This window comes from Scylla paramamosain, chromosome 35 (genome assembly GCF_035594125.1).
Source record: "Scylla paramamosain isolate STU-SP2022 chromosome 35, ASM3559412v1, whole genome shotgun sequence".
Taxonomy (NCBI): domain Eukaryota; kingdom Metazoa; phylum Arthropoda; class Malacostraca; order Decapoda; family Portunidae; genus Scylla; species Scylla paramamosain.
The window spans coordinates 13231664-13249163 of NC_087185.1; the positions used below are offsets into that span (position 1 = coordinate 13231664).

The following is a 17500-nucleotide window of genomic DNA, read 5'->3' on the forward strand; positions in this document are numbered from 1 at the left end:
TTTATAGGATCACACCCGTTTCCACTCAGGCTGATAATATACATTATTTTTTTTCTAGTAGATAAAATAATGTACTTTATTGTTTTGTATGTCATAACCATTGTGTTTTTTGTACCTAACCCACCATAACTGCCACTTCCTATGCAAGCTTTTTAACTCACTCTATAAAGAGACTATAGCTACAGTAGTGGACACATGCAGCAGTGAAATACGCAATGTTACCTACCAGGAAGTGAAATAGTTTCGTCTGTCAGTGACACAAGCGTGATTCAGCTGCTGGCCTTGTATTTGAAAACACTCAGGCTTCTCACAAGAACTATTTCCAGTGGCCGCAGAGTTGACTAGTCCAGTTATCATGAATGTTTTTTGCGTCCATTGATGATACAGAATCCTTGTTAATTATCATTAAAATCACGAAAACACTTAAAAAAGACAAATAAATCGAACTCTCTCTCTCTCTCTCTCTCTCTCTCTCTCTCTCTCTCTCTCTCTCTCTCTCTCTCTCTCTCTCTCTCTCTCTCTCTCTCTCTCTATATATATATATATGCAAAAAATATAATAGATTAAAGACGTATATAAGTAAAACGAACATTGATGCACATTGCTGCTGCTGCTATCACTATTACCACTACTACTACTACTACTACTACTACTACTACTACTATTACTACTACTATTACTACTACTACTACTACTACTACTACTACTACTACTACTACTACTACTCTCTCTCTCTCTCTCTCTCTCTCTCTCTCTCTCTCTCTCTCTCTCTCTCTCTCTCTCTCTCTCTCTCTCTCTCTCCATCTCAATAACTTCAAACGAAGGATGTTACTGAGAGAGAGAGAGAGAGAGAGAGAGAGAGAGAGAGAGAGAGAGAGAGAGAGAGAGAGAGAGAGAGAGAGAGAGAGAAAGTTATAATGCAATATACAAGCTTTGAGGGATGTTAGAGATGTGTGAATTAGTAGCAGTAGTAGTAGTAGTAGTATCAGCGGCAGCAATGTGTCGACATTACAGTATGGCTGTGGGTGATGACGCAGCGTGTTGACATGAGGATCGTTGAAAAACAAACCACCATCTTAACGTGAATCTCCCTTCACGCTCAAGAACAACACTGCTACTTGTCTGCGTGTCGTCAGCGTTATAACTTTAAAACTTCCCCAATGGGAGGAGAAGAGAACGTAAGAGATTTGCAAATAGGAGATGAGAACATTGGTCCTTAACAAATGAAGAGAGAGAGAGAGAGAGAGAGAGAGAGAGAGAGAGAGAGAGAGAGAGAGAGAGAGAGAGAGAGAGAGAGAGAGAGAGAGCAATCTGATAACCCGGATTCGTTGGGAGCTTAACGTAAAAAAAAACTTTGCTAGGTAAAGAAGAGAACTTGATGAACCGAGGATCGCGAATGTTTTAGAAGCTTAACATTAAAACTTGGTAAATGAAAGAAGAGGAAGACTTGGTAAACCGAGGTATAAGAGGAGAATTTGATAATAGGTATGTTGGAAGAGTAACATGAAGGCTTGGCGAATGAGAGAAGGAAGACTTGATGAAACTTAATATAATAGAAGTTTAATAATTAGGAGTGAAGCTGAATTACTACGTTACTCCTTTATTGACACCTCTGTGACTTCGTTTGGATCTTTCGTCCCTTTTTATTTACGTCAATTTTTATTTAGACTTGGGTGCATTTGCGGAGCGTGTGAAATTGTCTATTTGCTCTATTACTACTACTACTACTACTACTGCTGCTTCTTTTTCTTCGTTTTTTGTTTGTTTATCTTTGTTGTTGTTGTTGTTATTGTTGTTGTTGCTGCTACTGCTGCCGCTGCTGCTGCTGCTGTTGTTGTTGTTGTTGTTGTTGTTGTTGTTGTTGTTGTTATACTACTACTACTACTACTACTACTACTACTACTACTACTACTACCACTACTACTACTACTACTACTACTACTGCTCCTACTACTACTACTACTACTACTACTACTACTGCTCCTACTACTACTACTACTACTACTACTACTACTACTACTACTACTACTACTACTACTACTACAACTACTACTACTACTACCACCACCACCACTACCACCACTACTGCTGCTGTTACTACTACCAGTGCTAAGGTCTGTCTACTTATCTGTGTGGTTGGCTCTCTATATGTCTATTTCTGCCTGTTTGTGTATCTATCCAATCTCTCTCTCTCTCTCTCTCTCTCTCTCTCTCTCTCTCTCTCTCTCTCTCTCTCTCTCTCTCTCTCTCAGTAACCTCAAAATTGTCTCTTCACTCACCAGCAACTCTAGTATTTGCTTATTATTTTCCATCGTGTTCGTCCACCGAGGGAGTGAATCAACCAAACGTAACCTTAAATAGAGGAAGACTCAACTTGCTTTATCAATCCTTCCTTGCTGTGTATCACGTTGCATTAGGTCTCGTCTCTCTATGTTGAGCAGGAAGCGGGTGAATGTTATGCCGTTTGGTTCTTCGTGCTGGTTTCTTGAGAAGGGGCGCGGATATGTATACACGTGTTAGGTTAGGTTAGCTTAGGTTAGAGTGATTGAAGAAGCAGGGAACGTTGAAAATGCTACTTCTTAATTGTTTATGTTTATGTCTTATAAGGAAAGGGGTGAAATTATGTAGGTTTGGGTAAGTGGTTAGGTTAGGTTAGCTTAGGTTAGAGTGATCAGAGAACAGGGAAAGGTGAAAATGCTACTGATTAATTGTTTATGTCTTATGAGGGGACGGACAAAATTATGTAGGTTACGTTAGATTAAGTAAGGTTAGGAGGATCGTAGGGAAACTGGAATATGATGAAAGTGCTACTCTTGTTCCGACTTATGTTTGAGTAAGGGATGAAAGGTTAGTTTAGGTTAGACTTGGATGATCAGATTAGGTTAGGTTAGATTAGGATGATCAGATTAAGTTAGGTTACATTAAAATAATCGTCGTGAAACAGGAAGAGAAATCAGTGCTATTATTTTATTCCAGCTAATGTTTGAGTGAGTGCTGAAAGTACATAGTTTAAGTTAAGTTATATTAGCATGGCCAGATTAGGTCAGGTTAGGTTAAGTTTAGTTAGATAAAAATGGTCGTGGAAGGGCAGGAAGAAAAAGGATATGGTACTGCTTTTTCCAACCTATATTTGAGTGAGGGATAAGATACATAAGTTAGGTTGAAATGTTCAGATTAGATTAGGTTAGGAAAGCCTCGGGGAAGCAGGAATCAGGTGAAAATGCTACAGACTGTTCATACTCATGTCTAAGTGAGGGAAGGACAGAGGCATATAGGGTGGATGGGGGGAGGACGGATTAAAATACTCTTGCCCTGTTGTCACTTGTATCAGAGGGAGGGAGGGATATAAAGGACAACAGAGGGGGAGAGGGAAGCAGGAAGAGGGTTAGAATGCTACTGCTGTTTGTTCCCACTTGCGTCCTCGGGAGAGAGGTACGGGATAAGGTGCAAAGGAGAAGCAAGAGGCGGGGGCGGGGGGGGGTATGAGACAGGTATCGTGTTGCTTCCCAAAATAGTAGGGCGTTATAAATTACTTTTCCCCTGGGCCGGTGAAGCATTCCTGCCACCTGGCCAACTATATTTATTGACGCGGTGACCTCTGCTTATACATTATGCAGGGTTACAAGATGAGATGCTACTTGTTGTTAACTTTAAAGCGCTGGTGATATTACTGCACGCACACAACCCCCCCCCCCCGCCCTCTCTCTCTCTCTCTCTCTCTCTCTCTCTCTCTCTCTCTCTCTCTCTCTCTCTCTCTCTCTCTCTCTCTCTCTCTCTTTCTCTTTTGTCACACACACACACACACACACACACACACACACACACACACACACACACACACACACACACACACACACACACACACACACACACACACACACACACACACACACACACACACACACACACACACACACACACACACACACACACACACACACACACATACACACACACACACACACACACACACACACACACACACACACACACACACACAAATGGAGTCGGACCAAGAGTTAAAAATAAATGAGTAAAAAAAAAAAAAGATCCAGCTTGAGGCGAGATTTAGGGCTTATGGCAACACCTTAGTACACTTGTCGCCTAAAATATCTTGAATTCCCCACGCTCCTTACTCCAGAGAGCCGGCAGGTGTGTGATTGCCTCATCGCACCTCGCCAGACTTATCCTCCCCCGACGTCTTCCGCTCCAGGTAACACCCTCTGCCCTCCCCCCTCCCCCAGCATCTCATCATCTGTCCTTGCTCTCTAAATAACTTTCTTCCTGTATTTTTTTTTTATTTTTTATTAATAATCATCATCTGTCATGTTCAATGCAAACCTTCCGGCTCGCTTCTCTCACCCTTTGTGCCTTGTTATATTTAATTCTTGGGTACGTTCTCCTCTCGCCCTGCCTTGTGTATTCCCGCGCTGACCCAACAGACTGCATGTGTAGCGAGGTCAGGGAGCTGTTTCGTTATTCGTGTATTACTTTTATCTGGGTATGTTTTGCTTGCTTCTCTGGGGCGAAGAAGAGGAAGAAAATTAAAACTAAAGAACAACGGCGATGATAATGATAACAAGGACAAGAATGAGAAGAAAAAGAATAAAAATAAAAATGAAAACTAAAGAACAAAAGCAATGATGATAATGATAACGACGGCAAGAATGAAAACAATTATAGTAATAACAATAATATTGATAATAATATAATAATAATAATGATGATGATGATGATGATGATGATAATAATAATAATAATAATAATAATAATAATAATAATAATAGTAATATGAGAAGAACAACAACAATAAAAACAACAACCAACAACAACAACAACAGCAACAACAACAACAACAACAACAAAATAATAATAACAATAATAATGATAATAATAATAATAATAATAATAATAATAATAATAATAATAATAATAATGATAATAATAATAATAATAATAATGATAATAATAATAATAATAATAATAATAATAATAATAATAACAATAATAATAATAATAATAATAATAATAATAATAATGATGATAATTCAAAGTAAGCTAATCCCTAACTCACTGTAAATGATCAGTCTCTATCCACACAGCGCTGCCCAGACCAATATCTTCACGATGTAGATTATGTGACATCTGCTGGAAAGATCCATCGACCATTTCCTGTTGGTGTTTTTCGGAGTTTCCATATTCTTGTACGATACATTTGTACACCGGATTTGAGTCATATGTAACCGTATTTGGTGTGATGTTTATGAACCTGAGATATCAGCCCTCTTGACATTTCTCTCTCTCTCTCTCTCTCTCTCTCTCTCTCTCTCTCTCTCTCTCTCTCTCTCTCTCTCTCTCTCTCTCTCTCTCTCTCTCTCTCTCTCTCTCTCTCTGACGTGGACAGTATCTTTGAAGTATCGGAAATGACCCAGGTGTGCGGTGTCCCTTCATGGAAAATAGTCTGTTTTTGGACATTACGTTGCTACCCTTGAAATACATTACATAAGAGGACGAGGAGATCGTATGACGCAAGGCAATCTCCTCAAACCCAAGTGAGCAAGAGACTCATTAATAACGTGCATCATGGAATTTAACTCTTCACCCTGTATTTTGAATCGACATGGGGCCTCGTAAGGACTATTTTCAACTTCTGCAGAGAGGATTACTTGGGTTACCATCTATGTTAAGTACATTTTTTTTATGCCGAGTCCTTCTTAAACTATTAATGGAATCGTGACGTCACTCTTGATGACCCCGCTGTAATTTCCGCTAGATCGTGTTAAAAATTGTGGAAATAAGACCAAGTAGATTTGAATGTCAAACCTCTTTGAGTAAAACGCCGAAGCGTTGAACTCTTGGCCTGTTGTCTTTTTTTTTTTTTTTTTTCTTGCCTTAGGACTATTAGGTGATTAGTTTGGTTCTCGTGTATTTTTTTTTCACTAACGATGTGAAAAATTTGTTAAACTATCATTAGAATCATATGAATATTCATGACATCGCCCCCCCCCCGAAAAAAAAAACATTCTCTTGAATTAGCAGGATGAGCTGAAAAAGATGTAGTAGTAAGAGTGTTGTGTATGACTGAAAGACAAGCGGGCACTATACGTTATCGAAAAAAAAAGAACAATGCTAAAATTAATCAGACATTGTGATTTCGGATGAAACAACGCATGACACGTTCTCTATACTTTAAATAAAATAGCATTTAATTAAGTATAACAATTTGGTCCATGAAAAAATATGAATAGGTGAACACACACACACGTGGTGATTTCGTTTATCAGAATTCGAGACCTATGAGAGGCTGGTAATTTTTCAAGTTATTATCGAGTGGCCAAAGAATACCGAATACAACATCGGGAACCCGTGTGTGTGTGTGTGTGTGTGTGTTTTCGGGGGGAGGCGACATGCGTCTCTGCAAAGGCGACGTGTCAATCTAACGCTCTGCCTGCGCCACCACAACCAGGGGCCGACTATCTAAGCCTCCAAATGGAGACGATCATTTAAGACCCAAATAGAGGAGTTGCAATAGAATTGCCCACCGGTGCTATTATAGAGGAAAACATTCGCTAGTCACGCAATAAAACCGAGTCAGAAATTTTTCGGATTATTTTAAACTAGACTCTTATTGCAAGTGAGAGTTGGTATTAAAGAAACAAACACGGAAGAAAAGGGGCACTAACATAACAAAAGCAGAGAGAGTACGCCAAATCAAGCACGAATTTCAATTTTATAAGACCTGTGTGAAAATGAGCGATATTTTCCGCTCTCATTCCTACGAGTTATGACTCGTGGAAAATACGGAGGCGTGTACGTCTCAAGGCAAACTATTTCAGTTGTACAATATGTATGTATGTACTCATGAACCGGGACGGAAGGTGGCGGTACCCGTGAATACTTCATTGGATTGAGTTGTAAAGACATCGCACCATCGTCATCCTTCCTGTTCCCTACTTGACATACTCTGCATCTACGTATTTGTGTTTATTTATCTGTTTGTATTTTTACTGGATTGGGTCAGGATCGTGATGTCTTTTTGATACCAGATTATCATGTTTCCTTCAAATGTATTGCTTGTGCTCACCCGTTTGCACACACACACACACACACACACACACACCTCTTATTTAGTGTCTAATATGGAAAAGTGTACGAGTTTTCTGTGCTCTCTCTCTCTCTCTGTGTGTGTGTGTGTGTGTGTGTGTGTGTGTTCCATCGTGTAATAGCGTGTACTTTTATCAAAACTTGTGATTCACTTTACGACACAAGGCAGCACTGAGCAAATAGCGGAAGGCAGCGGAATGGAAGGGAATAAAAATACCATGTACTACATTGTTAACATCTTTAATAATTCTACTTTTGCTCTTCAGATGGCGTTAGTGGGGAGGGAGTTGGCTGTCCTGGCGGGGCTACTGTGGGCGGCTTCCCTAACCGTGTGCTTCAACCTGGAGCCTCGCACTCGCCTCACCTATAGCTATCCTTACGCCGCCACTCAGGGAAGGGAGCCTTACTTTGGGTTCGCCGTGGCGCTGCAAATCAACCAAGTTAACGATACGAACTGGTGAGAGAGAATATAGGTTGTGACTCTTACTTTGTGATTTGTTGTTGTCTTGTAACTCACAGAAGAAAGTCGTGTCATTGCGTAAGTACTTTGTTGGGTAGTTGAAAAAGTGAGTAAATACAACCAAAATATAGTCAGTGATACAATAATGCAATCTCTCTCTCTCTCTCTCTCTCTCTCTCTCTCTCTCTCTCTCTCTCTCTCTCTCTCTCTCTCTCCATCAGGTTAATGGTGGGAGCTCCTCGCGCCAACTCATCCATTTATAAGAACCACCAGCAGATTACTGAGCCTGGTGCTTTGTTCAAATGTAACCTCAATGGTCAGAAATGTGACGAGTTTATCGTTGACGATTCAGGTAAGTAATATTTAACTTATCAACTTTAATATCAACAAATGCAAAGTACTTAGCGTAGGTTGAGGAAACCCACACAGTAGGTACACAATAAACAACAAAGCTTTGGTAGTTCAGGGTACGAAAAAGATTAAGGAGCTATAGTTAGCTCTGAACTCCGCCTAAGAAAGCAATGCATAGAGGCCAGAAACAAGACAAATGGGGTACTGGGATTCATTTTAAGGAGTATTAAAAGCAGAAGCCCCAAAGTAATATTAAAGTTATATTTGGCGCTGGTCAGGCGTAGTAGTAGTAGTGGTTAGCACGCTTGGCTCACAACTAAGAAGGTCGGCGAGGCAAATGGGCGAACCTCTTAATGTGTAGCCCCTGTTCACCTAGCAACAAGTAGGTACGGGATGTAATCCGAGGGGTTGTGACCTCGCTGTCCCGGTGTTTGGTGTGTAAGTGATCTCAGTCCTACCCAAAGATCGGTCACTATGAGCTCTGAGCTCTGAGCTCTTTCCGTAGAGGAACGGCTGGGCGGGTGACCAGCAGACGACCGTAGGTGAATCTAGACTACGCTGTATTATTGTTACGCTGTTTTATATTACAGGAAGGATATATGTCTATTAGAATCAGTACAAAGGAGAATGACTAAAAGGCTACTGGGGATGAAGAGTATTCCTTACGAAGCGAGATTGAAGCTGTTAAAGAGACGTAGGTTAAGAAGGGACCTGATAGAAGTCTTAAAGTGGTATAAGGGTTATAACAAGGGGAACGTAAGCAAAATTCTTAGGATCAGTAACCAGGATAGAACAAGAAGTAACGGGTTCAAGCTTGAAAATTTTTGGTTTAGAAAAGAGATAGGAAGAAATTGGTTTTCAAGTAGAGAGGTAGATGAATGGAACGGACTCAGTAATAAAGTTCTTTGTGCTAAGTCATTAGGGAGCTTTAAGAGAAGATTAGACATATTTATGGATGGGGATGATAGGTGAAAATAGGTAGGTATGATTCATACAAGGACTGCCACGTGTAGGCCTGATGGCTTCTTGCAGCTTCCCTTATTTCTTATGTTCTTATGTTCTTAACTTATTAGTGTGTGTATGTGTGTGTGTGTGTGTGTTTGGAATTTAGCATTTTTATGTGCGCGTTTTATGTAGAAATTATTGCAGTTCAGTGGGACTGTATACAGCACACGACGCATTACACTCGCATGACGGCTAGCAGACGTGCAAACCACGAGACACAAGTCTTTGTTTGTTTTTAGTGGCAATGGGAGCTGAAACGAGCATTTTAGATGCGAGGAGAGAGAGAGAAAGAGAAAGAGAAGCGCTTTGACCCTCCTGTGAAGGCAGCACAACTCCTTACCGTGTGATCAAACCAAAATTATCACGAAGATTCAGGAAAATATTGGTAACCCTTGACTGTTCTGTTACTATAACAATGATAATAATTTTTGATTATTCAAGAAAAATCATTCAGTGGAGAGAGAGAGAGAGAGAGAGGGAGAGAGAGAGAGTTCCAGTGTCGTTGCTTGTGTAAGTATACTTAGTGAGACAAATGAAAGACATTCCTGGTATGATGCAGAGGTAGCTGATATAACGAAATCGTCCTTGATGATATGCACAGCTATGCACGCCCTTTCTTACAGGCAATACGGAGACCCCAAACCAGCTACATGAATTTAGTTACCATGACATGAAAAATTTTGGGTGGCTTGGAGGAAGTTTGGACAGTCAGCCAAACTTTCGTGAAGACAGACAGGTTACTGGGGTGAGTTACTTGTGTCTGTGGCTTTGTATACCAGCAGCTTGAATTTTGAATTGAAATATTTGTTCTTTAATAGATTTCCAACAAAGGAGGAGGTACAAATAGCTATAGTATTTGGATCAACAAACACGCAAAACTACTGGCATTTCACTTCACAAAATGTTATTGCTTTTATAATACTGTACTATGTGTTATGATTATTAGTTATGTTCTGTCTCTGTGTTCAGTATATGAAATTTGAGGCAACCCACTGTGGAATCAACATCAAAATTATCTTCATTCACTCCATTAATTTGATGGAAATGAACCTGCATATGGGATGCCTTTTGAATATATCTTCTATATAAATTTTCTCTTCTTTCTTTCTCTTACTTCTCATGTGACTAAGTTTTTTTTCTTTCCCTTTATGATTATTATTATTATTATTATTATTATGTATCAGTCATAACAATTATATATATATATATATATATATATATATATATATATATATATATATATATATATATATATATATATATATATATATATATTCATCATTTCATATATCCATTCCACCTGTGCTGTTCTAATTTTAACCTCTCCTCCTTCTTTCCCTCTCAGGGGAATTCACACCTTTCCTTCCAGTCCCTAGGGAAAACTTCTGCCTTCATCTCTGAGTCTTTCTCCCTGGTCGTTGGCCAAAATAATGATGGTCGTCATTGGTCAATTCACCTTATTTCCTGGCATTTCATTCGTCATTCTTTATCCAAGAAGTGTATCTCTGATTCACTTCTCTCACATAAATAGAACCCACATGCAAAGCTGTTGAGTCCAGTCTGAGAGAGTTTTCCGAGAGTCAGTCTTGTCTTGAAAGAGTTTTCAGTCAGTTCATCATCAGTTCACAAACAGTTGACCTCATATCAGTTCAGAGAGAGAGAGCACAATCAGTCTTCACGTCTGGAATCAAGTGTCTCATATCATGTGTGTACATTCTATCTATTATTAAATCAAGAACTCTTATAAATTGTGTCTTTTACTCGCACATATCAACAATATCAACTGCCACCCATGACATCCACACTGCCAACAAAATAAAGCTAATACCCAGTCATCCAGGGTAGCCACCACTACACCAAGCATCATCAACTGAGGCAAGCATCATTAACAGAGGCAGCAAATATCACATCTGTCTAAGCCAGTGTGGTCAACATCAATCAAACAAGGGAGATAAAGACTATCGAAATAGTGGTGGCAACTAGTGGCCCAGACACTCTCAACTCTCACTCTCATTCATATCAAGACAGGCAATTATTATTATCATTAATATTGTTATTATTATTATTATTATTATTATTATTATTATTATTATTATTATTATTATTATTATTATTATTATTGTTACGTCTCTCCACGGGGTAACAGGGGACCAGCAACTCCTTAGGCATTGCTGTCCCCCACCACTAACCTACATTCTATCCAATCTGCCAGTGGCATGGCATGTCTTTACTCCTGACACCTCTGCCTCCAGGTGTCGGGTTGGGCACGTGTACACTCTACACTTCTAGGCCAGTGATCCCCCTGGCTATGCCCGGGGGGGCACCCTCTCTGTTCCCTGTGGGGGGCCCCTGCAGCACAGCAAGGTCCCTCAGGGTTGCCTGTTGGCTCGCCCAATCATGCCTTAAGTTGGATTACATCACCTTCTACAATGTTGCTTCTGCGGTGGCTGGGACGTGAACGTGCCACCCACCACCTTCAACTGCACTGCCTTCCCTGGGGAGAGGTGCCAGCAGGGGCATGCAGGAGGGGCATTGTGGCTCTGGGTCACCGGCTAGACCAGGGTACCTCTCCCTCGATGATGTTGCTTCTTTGGTAGCTGGGACATAAGAGAGCTGTCTGCCACCATTGACTGCACTGCCTTCCCTGGACAGAGGTGCCGGCAGGGTCATGCAGGAGGAGTGTTGTGGCTCTGGGTCACCAGCTAGACCAGGGTACCTCTCCCTTGATGATGTTGCTCCTGTGGTGGCCAAGACATGAGAGAGCCGTCCGCCACCATCAACTGCACTGCTTTCCCTGGGCAGAGGTACCGGCAAGGGTGGACAGGAGGGGAGTTGTGGCTCTGGTTCACCGGCTAGACTGGTTGAGGTGGTCACCACTGGTCTCTGTTGAAGTTTGTTGGTGAAGGATGGCACTCAACGTCTGAAGAGTTGTCCGGTGCCGCAGATGCCCCTCGAGCCAGTGTGCAGCTGTGAGCATGGCCCACTGGTGCGGCACTTGGAACGCTTCTACTTGCAGATGTCAGACTAGCTCACTGCACACTGTCCAGTCTTATAATACACTCCAACCACCCCCTGGGGTGCCAGAGGGATCAGTGATAGAGGTGCCAACGGGGGAACGTCCCCCAGCATGCCATGAGCACAAGCTTCTGCACTCCCTGAGTCTGAAGACTCACTACATGTTAGTCTTAGTCACAAGGCATGGAGTCAATCCTCCGCAAGGCACTGATGTAGATGCTGATGTGAGGCTTCCTGAAGGTGGAGGTCACTGAGCACATGGCCTCCGCTCACCATAGATACCTTGTTTCTGCCCTGGTCTGTCCTTGCTTCCCAAAAGGGTTGTTGTTGTTATTCCCAGTGCCAGGCCCACTGTGACCCTCAGAAAAAGGGGTTATGTGGATGGAGCTGTGTCATCAGTAGTTTTTCATGTAATCATAAGTCTCTCACTTGCATCTACTACCATCTCACAGCTCATGTGCATGCCCACAGACACGTGGGTACTTGTGTGTGCATGTTTGGGGCATAATAATTATTATTATTATTATTATTGTTATTATTATTATTATTATTATTATTATTATTATTATTATTATTATTATTATTATTATTACTATTATTATTATTGTTATTATTATTATTATTATAATCATTATATGATTATAATGGGGTGGCATAAAATACAGTACTACAGTCATTCTTTATGATTTTTTTATTCAACTTTCCAAATGTCTGTTGATACAGTAGATTTATAGCATTTAAGAGAGCCTCTCAATCAGAAACACACCTTTACTTATTGATTGATATCTGTCAGGTGTGTGCCCCACGCTGGAAAAACCAGATCTATAGATACCAGCGCTACATGAATGGTGCCTGCTACTGGATAGACAACTCCAAACCCAATGCAAAATTCAACAAGAAGCTTCCCCTTGTCAACCATGGTAAGTGTGATGCATGATTCAATCTTCTTTCTACTACATCTCACACTTCATGGAAGCTCAGGAGTTCTGACTATGGTAAATGTGATGCTTAAATCAATCTTCTTTCTACTACATCTCACATTTCATGGGGACTCAAGAGTTCTGACTATGGTAAATGTGATGCATGAATCAATCTTCTTTCTACCACATCTCACACTTCATAGGGGCTCAAGAGTTCTGACTATGGTAAATGTGATGTATGAATCAATCATCTTTCTATTATATCTCACTTCATGGGGGCTCAAGAGCATAGGTGGGCATTATTGTGATAAGTTATTGTGTTAATTTATTGCAATAACGATATCGGGTTATCGGTTATCCGATAATTATTTTCCTGCATTATTGATTCAACGGTATTGCCAATACTTTGGTTCCAAACTAACAATAATCAATATTTTAAGTTTTTGGAACATGAGGATGTTGAAGTTTTAAACTTTCAAAGTCAAATGCAGTTATTTTACTTAAAACACTTACCTTAGTGTTTTAAACTAAAACCTTAGTGAAGAGACAGGATAAACAATGAATTTTAATTTTTTTCAAAGATTATTCTAGGTTTTCTAAGGTAAAGATAAAATAAAGATTTGGGTTTATCAACTTATTTATTTAAAACATCAGTATTGTTATCACTGGTATCAGAATTGTGGATTTAACAATTTATTGGTTATTGGTTATCAGGCAATGGATTTATTGCCAGTTTTCAATTATCAGTTATCCTCTATAAGGATATCATTATTGATTTTTAGGTTATCGATAATTTTTTTTTTTTTATTACATCCAGCTAGGTCTCAGATCTTCCTTTATACTGTTCATCTTCTTTCCCTACCCTGCACTTGCAACTTGATTTTTTTCTCTCATCTCTTCTTAGATGAAATGCTTTTGATTCCAACCTGTCCAAAAGAGCAATGTGAGTGGAACCTCCCATACATAGGTGGCTAAAGCCTAATTTTTCAGTAATAATAAGAATTTGCCTTTCTGTAGGACAGAGTGGGTGTGTGGATAATTATTTTTCTCTTTTCTTTAACAGAAAAACAAACAACAACAATAAATGACAAGACCTTTTATTTCTATGGTCATGGACAAGCTGGTATGTCTATTCACTTTCCTGATGACCAAACCAAGTTCATAGTTGGAGCTCCTGGTGTATTTAATTGGCATGGTAAGGATTGGATATATTTTCCATACTGGATATATATATATATATATATATATATATATATATATATATATATATATATATATATATATATATATATATATATATATATATATATATATATATCTTTCTTACAGACAATGTTGAAGGCATGGGCAACTTTAGCATTACTGATTTTTTGCTGTTTCCTCTATATTTCTAGTCAATTCTCTTTCTTGAGCAGTAAGAGCTGTCCAAAAGTAGAATAGTTTGTTGCAACATTTTGTTCCTCTTCAAGGAACATCTTCAGGCGGAATGATGTGAATGTGAGGAGTGCAGCTATAAGTATCCTGTGAGTGGATACTTATAGCGAGAGACAACCTGATTTGTTGGCTCGACATGTCACCTTGTAGGCTGCAGGAGGCAGCCTGATAGGCTGGTTCTATGTTCTAGGCGGGATGTTGGCTGTGGGAGGCAGCCTGATAGGCTGGTGGAGGCAGCCTGATAGAACATAGAACCCAGAACGTAGAACCAGCCTATCAGGCTGCCTCCTGCAGCCTACCAGGTGATGTGTTGAGCCAACCACTCACAAGATACTTATAGCCACACTCCTCACACTCACACCATTCTGCCTGAAGATGTTCCCTGAAGAGGAACGAAACGTTGCGACAAACTATTTCTACTTTTGGACAGCTCCTCAGGGCTCTTACAGATCAAGAAAGAGAATTGATTAGACATAAAGAGAAAACAGCAAAAACTTAATAATGCTGAAGTTGCCCATGCCTTCAACATCATCTGTAAGAAAGAGAATTTACTATATATATATATATATATATATATATATATATATATATATATATATATATATATATATATATATATATATATATATATATGTATGTATGTATGTATGTATGTATGTACTGTATTTTCTTGTGCTTTTGTAATGAACAATGGAAAAAAGTTTGTTTTTGTATTCAATACATATGTATCCATTTTCCTTTCATTATCATAATCTTCATTTTGGAGGACAGGCTCCACAGTTAAGTAGGTCAGCAGTATTCACTAGATAGCAGCTTGAGACATTGGATGGCTCCATGGAGCTTATCTAAGAAGTAACTCAGGAAATCCTGCTAAGGCCATGCACCCAGAATAACCTGCTGTTCTAAACACATCTGACTAGAGATCAGGAAAGGAATCTTTGCATATATGGAGCATCATAACCAATGTCATAACTCATATGTTGCCATTATACATAGAAGTGACTACTTACTTGAAATGATATACCAACCCACCACTATCTTAGTGAAGTGCACCTTGTCAGTACATTCTTTAGATGGAACCAATGCTGTATGATTTGCATTTTCAGTTTACCACTTATTTCCTCACAGGAACGGTAATACTTTATCAGGACAGTAACTGGAACAACCCTGAGGGCATAGCGAGGCGAAGGCGGCAGGCATGGTGGATTACAAAGCGAGATTTTCAACATGACACGGTGCCCAATCCTTCTTATTTCACTCGTATTCGAGACTGTGACCTGTTTGGATATGCAGTCACTTCAGGAAGATTTTTGTCAGAGAGACAAATCCTTTATGCTGGGGGTGCTCCTCGTGGTGCAGAGTCATATGGCAAGGCAAGTTATAGTCCCTGATATTGCTCTGTTTGATTGCTATATTTGTTTACTGTGTGTGTGTGGGTGTATTTACCTAGTTTTACTTACCTAGTTGTATTGTACAGGATCAGAGCTAAAGCTCATTTGTCCTGTCTCCATACCTGCAGTTATCCAATTTCTTTTTAAATTAGCTCACAACAACAGCTGTAACCACCTCCTCACTTAAACTATTCCAGAGATCAAAACTTTGATACAGGAAATCATCTGGCACCATCTTTGTTGCTGTTCTCTGTATTCTTTCCAATTTCCTTATACTCTTCTTCTTATGTGGTGCTGGTCAGACCTCATCTAGACTATGCTGTGCAGTTCTGGTCCCCACATTGCAGGAAAGATATTGGTCTATTAGAATCAGTACAGAGGAGAATGACTAAAAGGATACAGGGGATGAGGAGTATTCCTTATAAGGTGAGATTGAAGCTGTTAAATTTACATTCTTTAGAGAGACATAGGTTAAGAGGGGAACTGATAGAAGTCTTTAAGTGGTATAAGGGTTATAAAAAAGGGGATGTAAGCAAAATTCTTAGGATCAGCAACCAGAATGGAACAAGAAATAATGGGTTCAAGCTTGAAAAATTTAGGTTTAAGAAAGAGATAGGAAGAAATTGGTTTTCAAATAGAGTGGTAGATGAGTGGAATGGACTCAGTAATCATGTTGTTAGTGCTAAGACATTAGGGAGCTTTAAGAGAAGATTAGATGGGTTTATGAATGGGGATGATAGGTGGAAATAGGTATATTTCATACAGGGACTGCCACATGTAAGCCTGGTCACTTCTTGCAGCTTCCCTTATTTTTCATGTTCTTATGTTCTTTTGTGGAGACCATACAACTGTAATGTACTCCAACTTGGGGTATATCATGGCTGTAATTATTTTTTTTCATTATATTCATGTCCATGTAGGTAAAAGCCACTAATGTTACTTAACATCCTATATGTGGAGTCAAATATGCCACTTATATGTTTCTCTGGTGACAGTGTGTCCTGAATAATCACCCTAAATCCTTTTCTTTATTACTTTTCATTATTGTATGTTCACCCCATTCTATAATTCCATGTAGGTCTCATTGTACTTTTTTTCTATTTTCAACACATGACATAATTCTTAGGATTAAATTCAAGTTTCCACTTTAGACTCCAAATCCCTTACAATCCTCCTGGCTCTTTATAGCTCTTAGCAACTTTACATCATCAGCAAACAAATTAATGTAGTTATTTAATCCTTTCTGCATATCATTTATATAAATCTGAAACATAGTTGGTGCTAATACAGGTCTCTGTGGTACTCCACTTGTTACCTCACTCCAGCTTGAAGTATTATTTCTGATTATTGTCCTCATTTGTTTGTCCTTCAAATAGTCTTGCATCCAACTTGATATTTTGCCTTTTAAGCCTCTTATATTTTCCAGTTTTCACACTAGGCTCATGTGTGGAACCCTATCAAATACTTTTTTATATCCAGATATACAGCATCCACTCATCCATCTCTTTCTTGCACCACATCTGTCACTCATGTGTAAAAGCTCAACAGATTTTTAACACATGATCTTCTTTGTCTAAAATCCAAATTATTTATCTGTAATTATCTCATTTTCTTCCAAATACTGCATCCATTTATTTTTTATTACAATTCTGCAGAGTTTACCTATGACACTAGTTAATGATACTATAGTTTAGTGGCTCCATTTTGTCACCTTTATAGATAGGCATTATATTGGCTCTTTTCCATTCTTTAGGCACTCTTCCTTCTTTCAATGAACTATTTATCACATTCCAGATTGGCTCCACCAATTAGTTTCTACA

At 39.4% G+C, this 17500-nt stretch overlaps 1 protein-coding gene across 4 annotated transcripts in view; it reads left to right on the forward strand.

The window, feature by feature from the left end:
* LOC135090671 (integrin alpha-PS3-like) overlaps nucleotides 1-17500 on the forward strand; it is a 42778-nt gene that overhangs the window by 2115 nt on the left and 23163 nt on the right. For 2 of the 4 annotated variants that reach the window (XR_010262076.1, XM_063987632.1), the window contains exons 2-7: nucleotides 7371-7561; nucleotides 7786-7916; nucleotides 9544-9665; nucleotides 12729-12855; nucleotides 13919-14050; nucleotides 15418-15662. Coding sequence is in view for 3 of the 4 variants with exons in the window: in XM_063987632.1 (XP_063843702.1) it covers nucleotides 7371-7561; nucleotides 7786-7916; nucleotides 9544-9665; nucleotides 12729-12855; nucleotides 13919-14050; nucleotides 15418-15662 (948 nt within the window). In the remaining variant the exon portion in view is untranslated. Of the gene's footprint in view, nucleotides 1-4112; nucleotides 4214-7370; nucleotides 7562-7785; nucleotides 7917-9543; nucleotides 9666-12728; nucleotides 12856-13918; nucleotides 14051-15417; nucleotides 15663-17500 lie in introns of those variants that run through there. The other 2 variants (XM_063987634.1, XM_063987633.1) reach the window with 2 other exon arrangements.